This window comes from Aricia agestis, chromosome 6 (assembly GCF_905147365.1).
Source record: "Aricia agestis chromosome 6, ilAriAges1.1, whole genome shotgun sequence".
Classification (NCBI taxonomy): Eukaryota; Metazoa; Arthropoda; class Insecta; order Lepidoptera; family Lycaenidae; genus Aricia; species Aricia agestis.
Genome location: NC_056411.1, coordinates 603,801 through 620,509, shown reverse-complemented (window position 1 = coordinate 620,509; position 16,709 = coordinate 603,801). Strand labels below are relative to the sequence as shown.

The following is a 16,709-nucleotide window of genomic DNA, read 5'->3' as shown; positions in this document are numbered from 1 at the left end:
GGCAGTAAATATTATTTCATTACTTTTTAAAGTTGTTTGGCGGGGGTTTTTTTAAATTTCTTAATTACGTCAGATTTAGTTCTCTTACCCCGCATTGGGGGCTCTGATTCCGCTTCAAATAGGCACAAAAAAAGTGGGTATCATAAGTCCAGCGTACTTGTATAATGGAGGTCAGTGGGTATGACGTGTGCAACTGTGCATCATGTCGGATTTTGGTTGGATTATTTATTGTATGTGCTAGTACAGCCCTCTCCTCCTACCTTAGCGTTACATTCCCTATTGGATACGGCCTATATTATGTTAATGATGATTTACTGCAAGCTTAACGCGATTCAACTTCTTGTTATCAATTTTTGACCTTAATGTCTTTACTTTGATTAAATTAATTGTATGTTTCTTAACATGAGATATGTTTTGAAATATTTCTAACATTGTGCTTTTCCTAGCTCCCTCTAAACAATTTGCACTCAAAGACTTCTATTCAAACTGATGTAGACATGCCATACGCACCAAATGTTCCGCCGTTCCAATAGAGCTAATTCACACCATTGCAGTCAGTGTTCACTGGCACGCTATACGCGACGGTCGTATGCGAGTGTGTACGGTTAGCAAAGAAATTTTTAAAACAAACTTAGTTTTATTTTCAGATACTAAATGTAATCAAAGGGCAAAATGCTATCTTGTGTTATAAGATTTTGTAAAAAATATACAAATAAATCAAATAAATCTTCAGGGATTACCTTTCACAGGTAACTATCATAGTTGTTCACAATAGATGAATAATTTTTACCTGACTACAGCAAAGCAAAAAGTAAGAGTTATGTGTCTCACAGACTATGTATGTATGTATGTATGTTACTTACATTTTAATATTTTATTCCTTTGTTAAGGTCCTAAAAATTAAATTCAATAATCCCTATACCTACAACTAAATAATATTATTTATTCAAACAAGAACCTGTTTTATGCAATTTACCGTATGCATGGTCAGTAGTCTTCAGATTACCTAGATATTCTGCAGATTATCTAGTAATGTAAGAATAAAATAATTTTTTTCACTTTAACTGACTCACCCAGATAATCTTCAGAATACCGCGTTAATCTGCACTCTAACTGGCTTACGCAAATTAACGGTAACATAATATTATATACCTATACAATGCATTCGACCACCCTCCGGCTTCACACTGACCTCACCCGCGCACGCCCTTTGCAGGTACTATTAAATACCAGTTAATTGTCAGTTGTAGTTTAAGTTTAATTTATATTATTATAAGAAACAATAAAGTAAATAACAAAAAAAAAACTTAATTTGTAATAGTCTTTTTTACCAGTCAGTACTTGCGGGCGTTTGATCTTCGGAAAGTTACGCTTGCGTTCGGTATGACCGAATGTCATAGGCCTGCATCCTTGTCACTCTTGTTACAAATAATATTGGCATCTCGCACTTGACTACGTAGATATACTTTTAATTTATGTGTGTGAGTAATGTTTTTAGTGTATTGTTTTAGGATTGCTTTTCAAATGACATTTCTTAGAGTACACCACTTCTACCTCAGTTTAAATAGAATTCTTTGTTTGCACTGCTACGCCTAATCTCTAATAAATATATGAAAAATATTTCAGTCTGTCCGTTTAGGAACATTTAAGCCAATTTCGAAGATTCAATTTTTGGTTCTATTAAGCTTAAATCTAGATATTATCAAAATACATTGTAACCTCTAGTTTTATCACATTTTGTAAATTCTGCCAATATTCTTTTGTTAGTATCTATCAATTCTCAAGAGATCAAATAACTCTGCTTCTGAATTTAGATGCAGTCAAGTAAAATGTTTGTATTCCAATAATTAAAACCACCAATGACTAATTTAACTACAAACTGCCGCTACATCATACCAACTTTACCATCATCCATTCAGCATCACTTGTCTTGCTTCAACATCATCCGTCTCTCTTCAACATTATCTTGCTCTAATATCATCCATCTCGTTCTTACATCGCCCGTCTCACTCTGGCACGAGCCACGCGTCTAGCAGCGCCTGCCAATCAATGCCGCGGAAGTAGGGATGTTCTCTGATCTCGTCTGGACCGTTAGCACCTAAACGCTCGCTGGGATCCATCGCGAGGAGCTAGAAAGAGATAGAAGATGTAAGATTATTGCAAAAGAGACACAATAATATATTGAACTACTGCTGCAAAAGTATACGTAAGACGTATAATATCTTACTGTCGGCTTGAGAACATTTGAAAAATTGATTCATAGACGTAGATGTTGGTAGACCAACTGAAATTATTGGGTCAAGTTCGCGTACGCAATCTGAATATGAAACAATTTCTTTGATAGTGTGTACTTCTTGTAGCTTTTTGAAACGGGGAACCGATTCTTATCACTCACAGACCGCAATCGAAGGGGCATGTTCCACGGTTAGTGTTCAACGTACCCCATATTCGTATAATATGACGGTTTGTGTGCTATATTGGTTGGTACTATAATGTACAGTATTATACTAACTCTCTCGAGCAAGTCGTGCATGTGCGGGTCGAGGCCGGGCGGTATCGGTACGCACGTGCGGCCCCACCACACGTCGCACGCCCGCAGCGGCTGAAAACAATGTACACTGTACAGTAATACGATTTTATCCATACTAGTTACTAGTTTGTCTGTCTGTTACCTCTTCACGCTTACACCATTGACACAGATTTTGACTTCCCATAATTTATTTTTTTTTGATTGATGGTTTTTGTTGCCGAGAAATGTACTGTTGATTCATTTGTACATAGCGGACCTATGTTATTTAGTTGGGCTTGTTAAGTCATTTCTACCTGGAATCTGTCAGCTGGGTTTGACATAATGCAACCAAAGCAAGTACAGTGCTCCTAAAGTGATAATGCGCATAGAAGTTTTCGTCGTTGTTCGGCAACGGTCGTTTTTCCCGAACGTCAGAAGACGATGCCACAAAACCTTTTATGGCGCTTGTCCAAATCATGTCTTGCCATGGCAACGCCAACTGTTTACGACTTGACCGTAACCAAATATAAGCAACTTGTTGGTGGCGTTGCCATGGCATGACATGATTTGGACATGCGCAATAAAAGGTTTTGTGGCGTATGCGCCAAAAATAGAGACAATAATTGACGGACCGGCGACAGCCACCGAATACCGATATTTACTTCTATTTCTTTCGAACAAGGTGCAAAATGCAAAAGCATTGTTTGGGGCTCTTACGTTTCATAGATTCGGGTGTTTCCGTGATTACGACAATTAGCGAAGATTTTCATTTTCATTAATTTGGGAGTACTGTAAGTAGGTCCGCCGTCTGGCTATAAACCATTTTCTCTCATAGTAATTATTTTACATTTATAATTTACATCTGAATGTTAGTGCTAGAAACTAAGCCTCAATTTCACCAACATCTGTTAGTGTTAACAGCTTGTTAAAATGTCGTCTTCTCTTTCACTCATATGAAAAACGAAAGAGGTAACGCGAGCGTTTACTTTAACAGTCGTTGGTGAAATTGAGAAAAAATCCAGCAACAATTTTGCTCACCTCGCCCAGGAACAGCTCATACAAAACAGCGCCATAACTCCAGTAGTCGGCGACGCGCAGATCGCACGCCAGCGGCCCGCGCAGCTCCGGAGCTACACACGGACTTAGACCACCCTTGTGCTCACGACCTGATACAACAAATATTAAAATATTTGTAATAGCAGCACGCAGAGACATGCGTCCCTTATAGGGAACCTAGCCAGGTAATTAGTAATACAGTTTGCAATGCAGTATTTTTACATCAACTCCAAGAAAAGTGTAAACTAAGTTTATAGAAGTCTAACGCAATGTACCTCTAGTGCTCAATAGATGAAACTTCCAAATGCAAGACTGTTTTATTTTCTTTCATTTCTATTTACTCAGCGTCCCAGTAGTCTTAGAGCACTGACCTCTATTATACAAGTACGCTGGACTTATGATACCCTTTGAAATGACAGCTATTTTTTGTGCCTATTTGAAGCGGAATCAGCGCCCCCAATGCGGGGGAGAGAACTAAATCTGACGTAAAAATGACGTTTGAAAGTCGCCATATTGGCGCTGATAGCAGTACTTGGAACTAATACTAGTGATGACAACCAATAACGGTTACGCGGCCATTTGCAATTTACAGTTCATGAGCGCGCTCAGCCCGTCAGCACCTGCATCGCCCACCGCCGCAGCGCCCCGCCCCATACTATATAGTACGGTACCTAGCACGTGTGTGTGCGGCCAGGCGGGCGTGTACGTGAGCACGGCGGCGCCGCTATGCAGCAACACGTTGCGGGCGCGCAGGTCGCCGCAGCGCGCGCCGGCCGCGTGCAGCGCGCTCAGCGCCGTCAGCACCTGCGCCGCCCACCGCCGCAGCGCCCCGCCCAGCACCGCGCACGGACGGACCTACACACAAACACCACACAAATGATATTATAATAACAAAACTATCGGGGAAGTTGGTTCATATGCAAATGTGGCATAGCCCTAATTAGTTTCTCATCCGGTTTCACTAAATGAGATGTCAATAAATTACTAAAAATGAATAACCATGGTAACGTAGGCGATACGGTTAGCGCAGTATATCCTTTAAAAGCTTAAAGCTATAAACAACAACTTTTGATGAAAGTCAAAACGTATATACAACGCCATCTAGCGACAGTTCCACATAGAAAATAAACGATCTAACATTCAAATTTCAAACATTGGAAAAAGTTAAAAACGGGTCTGCGGCTTACAAAATCTATCTGTTAATCATCTGCTTCTTACCTGCACATCATTGTCCAGTGAATCAGTTGTATCTTCAGCTTTTGGCTCGACTTTCTCTGTCACAGTGGTTACATTCTCTTTATTTTCTTCTGCCACTCTGGCCTGACTCAGCGCTTTATCCACATTCATCAGCAGCCGCTGAGAATTCAGCACTATCTCGGATATATCGTCTGGTGTCGTTATATTCTTATTGGAGTCGATTCCCGTAATTACCTTTGAATCAATTAAAACATTAGAAAAATTATTGGAATCGATTCCGGTACTAATCTTTGATTCGATTACATCCGATATGTGTATATTGTTTTGGTCATCTGATATTATAGGCACATGGATATCCTTCTTAGGTGAATTTCGTACGCTACCGACCTTTTTAGGCGAATTATGAATACCTTCTGTGCTTGGTGAATATAAAGGCATGTCCTTTTTTGGTGATTGCAGATTGGTGCAATCGGGTGCAATTGGTGAAAGTGGATATTCGCCCCTATCTATCGCACTCTTTTTGGGTGAATACGGGTAGCCACTTTTTGGTGAATTGACATCTTTCTTGGGCGAGTTGACATCGTTTTTGGGTGTGTTCGGATGTGATCTCACGTAGTTTCGGATATAGTCCGTGAGCCTTTCTCCCGGGGCGTAGGTAAGTACGAGGAATATCCGGTCTTCTGTAGTGATGTGAGCTTGCAATGGCACCATGTATGGCACGACGGTAGGCAGTATTGGCGTGTAGGTATCCTGCCCCGTGCCCAAGTATGTGTCCAGTTCGGTCAAATTTCGAGGCACTTTCGGAATCACCTGAAATTAAGTTATTGGTTTAAAATAAATTTAATTTAACATAGAAAATAAGTAATTTTAGTTGAATCAAGTCCATTATATTAAGTAGTAAATTACATATTTGCAGTCTGCATGTCGTTCGACTACGTACTACCAGAGAAGTTGATTCCTAGGCAGATGACCTAAGTAATTTGGTTCAAACCCATCCGACCCATCCCAGCTAAGATTTGGCGAATTGACATACGCCGACAAAATGACGTAGGTCCGTCAACTGCCAAGGAATCAATTTCCTCGAAGAACAACATACGATATATGCAGTGCAGTGCAGCCTCGTCCTTTTATATTTAAAGAGCTTAGATAAACACTCCGCTGGCAGCCTCACCTGGTGTGTGACCACGTACCTTCATGGTGTAACACTTGTGGTGGCTGTCGGTGACGAGCATGTGCCGGTCGGCGAGCACGGCCAGCACGCGGTACTCGCCCAGCGCCGCCGCCTCGCGCGCCAGCAGCGACGACGGCAGCGCGCCGGTGTTCACTAGCGGAGGCATCTGGAATAGGGACGTATAATTTGATAAAGAATAGAAAACGCAACAGTTAAGATCGCTATACAAAAATAGAAGAGGTAGCCAGGAGACTAGGCCGCGCAAAATTCCGTTTTAGGTGACTCAGGTGGGGCGAGGAGTGAGCGGGACGGGTGCGCGCACGGGAACAGGCTATTTGTAAATCAGTGATCAGATTAGATCAGATTAGACAGGTCGTTTTTCGTATGATACACATACGCCAATTACTTCATCAGTGCCGCCGAACGATTTTAAGTTGTGCGCGGCCTTTTCCAAAACTGTAATATAATCCCAAACAAAAGAGCAGATGATACTAAGCATCATCACTTGATATTTAGCGGTTCCTATTACCCATGAATACCTAAAATCTTTGAGTCAGTAATAACAGAGCTTGGGCATTACTTTAAATTTTAGGACCAATAAAACACAATATAATATTTTTTTATTCGACTGTGACATTTTCTATGAGCTGGTCGATTCGTAAAGTGTGAGTCTCTTGCAGATAATACAAGCCTATACGATGTTACCTCATGCGTGCTGTGGCTGAGCTGCTCGTTGTAGACTCTCTCGGCGTGCGACAGATACTTGTTGGCCTTCTGCTTCAGCAGCGAGCGACGGGACTCGTCCGTCTCACCTGGAATAACAAGGAAGTCTGATGAATTATCATACGTAATAATGAATTAATCCCTTTTATAATCCGCGCGCGACCAGAATGGGATCTGAATGACAGTTTTTTTTGACGCGCGCTGACATTAACCAGCCGTAGGGTCGACAAACAAAATGATGATTTGTTCGCGGATATTTATTTTAAGTTTTGTTTTAAATTTTTTTGTGATAATAATAGGTAATATTGATTAATAAAATAATACCTGAATCACAGTCATTGGTAAAATATTACCAAGAAATGTTTTTCATGAAAATTTGGGTTTGCTCAAAAATAAAAAAATAGTAACTGAAACAGTTGAAGCTCCGACAGGGTTGACCAAAATCACAGTAATATCTTTAAAATCGGTCGCTTATGTATTTTATTACTATTATATATAAACCTATATTATAAACCTATTTTTGCTAACGCTACTTCAAGTACACACACATTAGCAAACAAAACTGTCACTCTGATCCCTTTCTGATCGCGCGCGGATTATAATAAGTTTTAGAAGTACAGTTAGGTTATCAAAATGTATAAAGACATACTGAAATTCTAAATAATGATGAAATCATTTCATTTCTTTAACAAAAAGGTGTTAGTAATGTTTGTGTATGCATTTATGCCAATATTATTTTGTTAAAAGGGCATTTTCAAAAAAACGTGTACCCTTGCAAAAATATGTCTATATTTTTTAAGGTCATTTATTTACCTTTTTTTGAATGTCATATACAAGGAAAAATATTGAACTAATGGAATAAGTTAAAAAGAACGCTGAAAACGTTATATTATTCTGATATTATTGAAACAAAATCGAATTTTCGACGAAACAGATTCCGCTGTGCGACTAAATGTAAAATATAATTTAATACAAAAAAATACAGCAATAAATGGATTTCTTCGTTAATTTAATCTAGTGAAATGCATATTTAATTGTTTATTAAAAAAATTTAGATAATTTCAAGGATCAACAAGAGTAGCAATTATTTTTAATCCATAGTGTGACTATGTGACCCAACCACTAGGTTATTTTTCATTTTTTTACATGAGTAAGTAATATTTAACATATTTAAAGGAGTTTTTATAACACAAAAACCTTTTATTTAAACATTTTTATTGTTGCACTACTTATAAAAGTAAAAAATTCTTTGATTTCATAGATTTAACTTCAATAATTAGAGGGACGAACATCTCATAATCATAAAGATGTGTTCACATGTCTACGAATTCCTAAGTTATTAATGACATCGGATTATATGCACGATCAAAGTGCCGAAATATCCATGCAAATATGCACGAAAAATGGTCGAAATATGCACAAAATATGCACAATCAAAAGTCACTTAATATTAAAATTTATTATTTTTTTGAAGACTTTTCCGGTAGTGACATTAATAAAAGCGCCAATTTTTATAATTTCATAAAATCCAGGATTTTTAATTTCTTGAAATAAAGACTTTTTATTTATTTATTATACGCCAATAATAATTTTCTACCAACATTTTCCGATTGCAATCTTAATGCCCATGGACGTTAAACTACCGAAATATGCACTATCAACGAAAAATTGCCAAAATATGCACTATCGCCTAAAAAGTGACATTATATGCATTTGCATATGCAAGTATGCAAATGCATATAATCTGATGTCTAGTTATTATAAATCTGCAAATAACAACGACACAAAATGATTTTCAAATTTACTGATAGAAAAGTAGTGGAAATAAAATCAAAATTAAAAAAAAAAACTTTTAGGTACTTAAATTTTAAATATTTGTTATTGTTAAGTAAAGGAGACGCCTTGATAATTTGGCTGTAGCGATATCCATTTTTCAATGACTAAAGCTAAGAAATTAAAGTTCATTGTCAGTATTTATCATGTCTTTGTCTTTGATTTACCCATAGCATAACACGATTGGTCAACTTTTATAACACAGAATAATCAATCAAATAGACCTGTGTAAAAAAAAAAAGGATTCCTATTTTTCCAACAGAGGAGAGTGATTTAAGCTTCCAAATTTGTACATGGCTTGGTTCAAGCATACACTTTAATTTGCCCATAGCTTATATGAAATGTATTTATGGTTTTTAAATTACGCGACAAAGATATTTTGTCGCTTACGCCCTTTCCATTTTTTGCTGTTCCATTGCTTGTTTTCTGTGAAAGGCCGGGCCGGGCTTTCATAGAAAACTAGCAATCTAAAACATATCCAAAACGGTTTTTTACTTTAACGCGGCGTCACCTTAACACATAAGTAATAAAAAATATATTTGTACGTTAATCGTACCAGTTTAAAAATCTCCAATTTTCTTAATAAAATCTGTGAATAAAAAAATAATTTATTTAAAATGTGAACTAAGCCTTATGCTTTCCGCCTGTTGTGACTTGTCCGTTCCATTATATGTGACCATACGAAAAGTCACAAGTCGGAAGTCACGTAATATTACTTTCTTTTACTTTTAAAGTGTTTGTAAATAACCGATAATAGTTATCACAATTTCATTTTTTATACTAAATACTAAGCTAGTTTTGCAACGTGTCAACAGTAGAAACAGTTGGAGAAAGTATAATAATGCTTACAAAATATGGTCACTTATCTGAACAAATAAACCGTTCCTGAAGAACCATCCAACCTGCGTCCGCGTCTTGTAGCAGATTTTTAACTACTAAATTCAAATTGAAGTTTCTCGATGTACAATGAAATATAGTGCTATCATTTAGTGCCGAAAATATTTTTGTAGTATGTTTATAAAACTACAAAAAACGGTCACTAAACCGAACATTCCGGTCGGGTTGCTTTTTCATGATTATAATTTTAATTAATTTGTAGTTAAATTATGTTAGATTTTTCAATAACAAGACATTCAATTGATACATTAAGTATTTAGGAATCTAACATATGTTTTTTAAGTAACTTACTTTAAGAAAAAAAATAGTTATTAAAGATTTTGTTACAACTTCTGGGAAGGGGACAGGTGAATTTAATAGGTTTCGGTACTTAAAAACCCTTATAAATCTCATACTAAATAAAATTTTATACAAATGTGAATGTATTTTAATAAAAGAAAACTTGTTTATGCTCCTACATTAAAATTACAAAATGTTAGTATGTAATTTTTTACAAATAATCTGTAGCGAAGTCAAGGGACAAGGTAAAAACCAGGGGTACACATTTTTTTGAAAATGCCCAAAAGGTAAGAAATAAAAAATAAAAAATAAAATTGTACAAAATAACTAATGACTTACATACAATATTAACATGATTTTCATCATGTAGATACGCGCACAGGTGTAGGAAGTCCATGCTGTGCGGTGAGTTGGTGATATATCATACTGAACATATTATATCAAGTATCGACGATATGTTATCGCTCGGGTAATGCCCTACATGACCGGCTTGTAAAATATTGCATGGCCCGCTTTTTTAAAGATAAGATAGTGGTGTATTAAAAAAAATCGGCCAAGTGCGAGTCGGACTGGCACACGAAAGGTTCCGTACAGATACAGAGCTAAAAATTGCGTTTTTTGTATGGGTGCCCCTCTTAAATGTTTATTTTATTTTAATATTATTATTAAATATTAAAGTACACATATAACAAAAGAATCTGTGAAAAATTCAAGTGCCTACCTCTTGCCATTATTGATATAGAGCGAAAAAGGCCGAAAAAATCACGTTTGTTGTATGGGACCCCCCCTTAAATATTAATTTTATTTTGTTTTCAGTATTTGTTGTTATAGCTGCAACAGATATATATACACAATCTGTGAAAATTTCAGAACTCTAGCTATAGCGGTTCCTGAAATACAGCCTGGAGACAGACAGACGGACAGACAACGAAGTCTTAGTAATAGGGTCCCGTTTTTACCCTTTGGGTACGGAACCCTAATAAACAAACAAAGCCGGTAGAGCCTGTGGTATGTAGTGATGTAGCATGAAAGATACCTTAAGACTTAAATGTTATAAAAGTAGCTTGACAGACAAACCATTGTGCAACTGTAGTAATATTATAGTTGTATAATCAGAGAAGTTGACTCATAGGCAGATGGCGGACCTCCGTAATTTGGTCGCTTATGTCAAACCCCGTCGTCAGATCACAACTAGAACATTGGATTGGCATAAGGCGACAAAATTACGTAGGTCCGCCACCTGCCTATGAATCAATTTCCTCGATGGACGATGGTATAGTCTGTCAAGAAAGTGAAGAAATTAAAAAGTGGCAACATCGTAGTGTCACCCCTTTTTTAAATCAATCTAGAAAAAAGGGATGACACTACGATGTTGTCACTTTTTAATTTCTTTACTTTTTTGACAGACTGTACAGTGGTTTGTCTACAGATATTATCAGCAACTACCACTGTAAAATCACTCGACGAGCGGCGAACGTTTTTGATATTAAGGGATATCCATACTCATATTATAAATGCGAAAGTGTGTCTGTCTGTCTGTCTGTCTGTCTGTTACCTTTCACGCTCAAATTGGTGAACTGATTATGCTGAAATTTGGCACGACGATACTTTAAGTCCCGGAAAAGGACATATCGGATAGTTTTTATCACGGAAAAATGAACGGTTCTCGCGCGATAAACGAATTTTGGCGCAACGGAGTTGCGGGCGTCATCTAGTAAATAGTAATTCAAAAATACGACGAAACGTTTCGAGAAAAGGTAGGTAGTGCCCTTGCGCGCTTCGCTTGGCTCATCTTGGCGGGGGCACTCCCGTGCCCCCAGATAAAATATTAAAATTGTGTCACTAACTACCGATTTAGTCAGTACTGATCTTTAGATTAATAAAACTAAGTTTCACATGAAAATATTATGATCATGAAATTCTTCAAATACGGTAAGTTTTGTCAAGATAAACATTGTTCTATATCTTTTCTCGTGCTCACAACATAATTTATTCAGACCAATGCAAGCACATAAACATACAACCAAACAACCCTTACATTCAATAATTGTAAGTATTACGCGTATTACGATAAACAATTAAGGAACATAACATACAGAATGGTTGTTAGCATCTACAAAACTCACTTTGAACACCCTGCAGCAACTTCTCAATTCCCGTCTTATAGAACTCGAAGGCCCTCTCATAATCACCAGCGTCCTCGCAGCGGCCCGCCACACTCAGCAGATACCCCGCCTCCACCGCGTAACCTCCTTCTACACCCTTATCACTTGTACTATTATCAGTTGTAACCCTCGGCGCACAGTCTGTCACATCTCGACTCACTGAAGTCGAAGGCCGCTCAAAATCTATCAGATCTGGAAGATTCCTCTTAATACTGGTGATTGGCTTGACTCGTATACGCTTGAGCTCATCATAAAAGTCACTGTCGAGGCTCTCAAGGGAGTTGATGGACTCGAAACTGTCTGATGTGCCGCTCCGAGTGCAGTCTTTGGGCGACTCTCTTATCTCCACTTCGGTGGCCTCATATATCGGTATCTGTGAGATGTCGAAGTCTGTAGCACTCTCGCTGGGCACCTCCTGTGCGTTTTGAACTGTAAATAGGAAGTTTTGATTAATTTGTTAAATAGCCCCCCTTAAATAGTAACTTTATTTTGTTTTCAGTATTTGTTGTTATAGCGGCAACAGATATACACAATCTGTGAAAATTTCAGAAGTCTAGCTATAGCGGTTCTTGAGATACAGCCTGGAGACAGACAGACAGACGGACAGACACACGGCCAGACTGACGGACAGACAGACGGACAGACACAGAGACAGAAGTCTCCGTAACAGGGTCCCGTTTTTACCCTTTGGGTACGGAACCCTAAAAAGACCGGCCGAAACGTATTCAAATCAAAAATAAAATCAATTTCTAGTAGGTAACTCATTCAAGTACTAGTTTTCCAGACATATTGGTTTGAATAAGATGATAAATGTTAAAAGTACCATTGAGGCTGCTATCATCATCAGACTGGTACTCCAGTGGTGGTGTGTGCTCCACCGGCAGCTGCAGTGAGGAGCGGATTGCGTTGATCACTCCGGACTGCGGCTCTGGCTCTGGGTAGCCATCCTGAAGTAAATATAAAGACAGTTTTTAATGTATTCTTATACCACTACTGTAGAACCATTTCACTACAAGTAATCCTTAGTGTATGACCAATTCTAACAAAACCATTTATGTTTTATACTACTCTAACGGTTAAATTCAATTGTGGATTAAATATCACAACTAATATTCTTTTTAGGATTCCGTACCCTAATGAAGTTTGATAAGGTTTAATAAGCAATAACCTAGGAAGCAGAAGTGGGCTGGGATGTAAGTAACTTAGATTTGTATTTAGCGTTGTAAAAAATACCTGTAAAAAATTTACAAAGTCAGTGCTTGTGAACAGCAGTCTGTGTTCTGCTATAAATTCCAGCAGTTCCTTTATAGATTTAGCTCTTTCCTCTATCACCTGAAATAAAGCATATATTTTAACAGATTTGAAAGTTAGTTTTTTCAAAGGAAAAAAAGCATGCATGCATTAGTTAATGGAATCAGGCGTTACTTTGCGGAAATCCATAGTTTAAATTTAGTTTGTTATTATTTTCACTTAATTTAATACGGCACAAAGTGGCCTCGACACTGTAGTAGAATGGTTACGCAAAAACATTCTTACCATTAACACCCAAAAAACCAAATACATCCCATTCGCGATACGAACGCCCCCCTCGTTGACATTCCATAGTATCACCGCACACACTTGTAACCCCCATGTTGAGCCATGTACATGTGAACCTCTGGAAAGAACAACCTCAACCAAATACCTGGGAGTTATCTTGGACCCCTCACTCAGCTTCCGTCCACACGTAGAGGCGCTTACGTCTCGAATAAGAAAATTGATACCAATATTTAAAAACTTAAGAAATGTGGCGGACGGAGGACTGAGGAGGGTGGTCTATCTCACTCTTTGCCAACCATTACTCACGTACTGTATATCAACATGGGGCGGCACACACAAAGACACTATGTTGCAATTGGAACGAGCGCAACGGGCAATCCTCAAAGTGTCAAACAGCCTTCCATTCCGTTACCCAACTGAGTCTCTCTATAAGCAAACAAAAGCATTGACGGTACGCCAACTGTATATATCCTATGCAGTCCTCAAACACCATAGCCTCCTTAATTACATCCCACCATCCGGTTGCAAAAGACGTAATAACCTTGATGCAACTGCGCACCGTTTTCACACACGCTTCGCCAATCGTTTCTTTAGTTTTCTGGGGGGATATGTTTACAAAAAAATTAATAAGACAATAAACATTTACTCCTTAACCATGAGAGCATGCAAAAAAAGAGTTAATGAATGGCTGCTAACACTATCTTACATAAACACTGAAACTCTCATTACTGTACCTGACTAATACACACACTCACACAAACACACAAACACACACACACACACACACACACACACACACGCACGCACGCACGCACACACACACACTATACTGTCACACTATTACCCTATAGGCAACACATTGATAATTGTTTCACTGCTTTGTTGTAAATATGTAGTTGGAATACTTTTACCTTGCTTGGAGATCCTGGTGTCCTGAAATACAGGCTACGCCTAGTTTAGGCACCAGTCTCCCACATAACCAGTGCCAAGTTTGTTAAGTAAGTAATACATACTATTGTATTTTGATCTTAATGTGGTGAGATAATAAACGAATTTTTATTTTTTATTTTATTTTATTTTATTTTTAGCAATATTCCGCGAAAACATTGTTTTCGCGGAATATTGCTAAAAATAATAACAAACTAAATTATGCATGCATTAATCAATTCAACACCATTCCAATTTACAATTTACAAAACAGAATCTAGATACGCGGCAGCGTGTCAAGATAAGTTCAAGTATAACAGAACTGGCGAGCAGCACCGTGTGTAATATTACACGAACCATTTGCAGTATAAATTGCTTCTTGCTATTGAAGAAATAATGTTCTCAGTCATTTTTCTCACATATATATTAGTTCTAATTACAATGAGCCATTTTGATTCCACACAAAAACAAGTGAATACAAATTAACAAAATATAAAAATTTAGTTCAAGTAAATCATAATTATACTGGAGCTAGCTTTCAGCCCCGCAAGCAAGCATAACCTAGTATTAGAGTTCACAAGAAGAGTGAACTTTCAGAATACAAAACATTTTAAACTATTTTTGTAGAAGTCACTTTTATCCTTAAAAGACTTAATTTTTCTTTGGCAATTGAAAGAGATCAAAACAAAAAGCCTCAAATATTATCATGATTTGTTTAGTGGGATTTGGTGCAGAAGACACACATACACAATCATAACTTTCACCTTTCTAATATTAGTGTCTCACTTAGACAAGCCAAGTAACCATGTAAATACTAAAATAATTAACTTCATAGTTGAAGATGTGAGTGCAAGAACACAATAACTAACATTTTGTAACATATGGACATTTACTTTTTTTTCTTATAATTTGTACAAACCTTGTAACTTATCTACTGCATCACCGGGCTACACATAAAATGCAGTTTTTTTTTAATTTTCAAATCATTTTTCCGGCCCTAAAGCCTCCATTTATGCAAAAAAAGCAATTTTTTTACTGCTAGTTTTTGTGTTCATACACTCACATTTTCAGTTAATACCTCCTGTTGAAATCTCTTGAAGAAGCTACTCTTGGCCAGTGTTGGGAATGTTCCCCGCAGATGGAGACCGGCGTGCAGTGACTTCATAGACTTGTGCAGCTGCTGAATGTCACTGTACCGCTTCCAAACCGAGACCACTGTCACTGCCTCCGGAGATTCCAACGGGAATAGCTGTAAAATATAGTTTTTTATACTTACTTAAAAACCTAGTAACATTTTACAGTTTCAAAATGAGACCTTTCATTGAAGCGTGGACTTTAGATAGTTTCTTTAATGTTTCAATTAATTTTAAAATTATGCAATATTTATGATTCATCACAGCATAAACATGAAGTTTAATAAGAAACACATTTTTGTATAATTGCTATAAACATTTATAAGTATATAAGTACCTACATAATATATAATTTTATATTATATACATATAAAATTACTAATACCCTTCCTCATGTTCGAAACGAGGTTTCCACTTTACTTCTAACGTATTAATAGCTTTTACGCATTGCAAATAGCACGAAATGCATTGCAAATTGCAACGAATTCTGTTTAGTAGTGACTATTCTAAGCAAACATAATAAAATAAAAGTTATACTTACTACAGATGTAATTTTGTATATTGTAAATCCATTTTTGTGTCGAGATGTTTCATCGATTGAAAACCGGCGAACCCACTTGTCTCTTATTGACATTGTTTAGAAAGTAAATATGGGACTTTCGAGCACAAGTATCTACATTTTATGCTCGTCGGTAACACTTATGGTTAACTATTTGAATGCACGAATGTAAGCGTTATCTGCTAGTTTTATGCAAATTATAGCACAATTAGCATTTATTTTATAAATAAATTGTGTGAAAGAAGCAATCCAATGGAAATTGGAATGCCGACAGCCGAATCCAATTTTGACAGTTGACAGCTGATAGGCAGTTGTCATTATTGGATATGTTCCGAAACTCTTATAGTATACCTAGCTGTAATTTGACTAAATTTGATTGGCTATCTTTACATCAGATATAGCAACTGGTTTGAATGTCTAAATACTGGGTTTAGATAAGGAACGCTCCCTTGAGTGCCATTTGCCAAGATGTCAATGTCATCTGTTGACGAGTAATAAAAATAAAATAATCACAACTTACAAGCCAACTAACTATTATCCACTAGATGGCGGTAGCAACATGTTTTGCAACAGAAATTGGAGCATTGATGTGTTGATGGCACGGAGCTCATATTAGCTACGTGGTTGATAGTGTTTTGTAAGCAATTTTTTTTACTATTTTTGTAGTTTAATAGGTACTATTGTAATAATAATTATATGCCTGCATTCAAAGCGGCAGTAT

At 37.1% G+C, this 16,709-nt stretch overlaps 1 protein-coding gene across 2 annotated transcripts; it reads right to left on the bottom strand.

The window, feature by feature from the left end:
* Positions 1-1,512: 1,512 nt before the first annotated feature.
* On the bottom strand, positions 1,513-16,235 carry LOC121727567 (ribosomal protein S6 kinase delta-1). Of its 2 annotated transcripts, none has more exons than XM_042115470.1 (12): positions 15,971-16,235; positions 15,360-15,545; positions 13,064-13,162; positions 12,654-12,777; positions 11,792-12,259; positions 6,639-6,745; positions 5,953-6,099; positions 4,784-5,572; positions 4,237-4,420; positions 3,548-3,675; positions 2,513-2,602; positions 1,513-2,129 (listed from the first exon to the last, which is right to left on the bottom strand). In XM_042115470.1, the coding sequence occupies exons 1-12, from the start codon at positions 16,061-16,063 to the stop codon at positions 2,007-2,009; spliced, it is 2,538 nt and encodes an 845-aa protein (XP_041971404.1). In that variant the 5' UTR covers positions 16,064-16,235; the 3' UTR covers positions 1,513-2,006. The 2 variants fall into 2 exon arrangements, with proteins under 2 accessions (XP_041971404.1, XP_041971405.1); XM_042115471.1 differs by having other exon boundaries at positions 15,375-15,545.
* Between the last annotated feature and the right edge of the window lie 474 nt (positions 16,236-16,709).

Excerpts from the sequence above, each read along its gene's own strand:
- LOC121727567 (XM_042115470.1), bottom strand. The coding sequence starts at position 16,063 with ATGTCAATAAGAGACAAGTGGGTTCGCCGGTTTTCAATCGATGAAACA. Across the intron at positions 15,546-15,970 it reads TATACAAAATTACATCTGTA|CTATTCCCGTTGGAATCTCC; the intron begins GTAAGTATAACT and ends TATATTTTACAG. Across the intron at positions 5,573-5,952 it reads ACAAGTGTTACACCATGAAG|GTGATTCCGAAAGTGCCTCG; the intron begins GTACGTGGTCAC and ends ACTTAATTTCAG.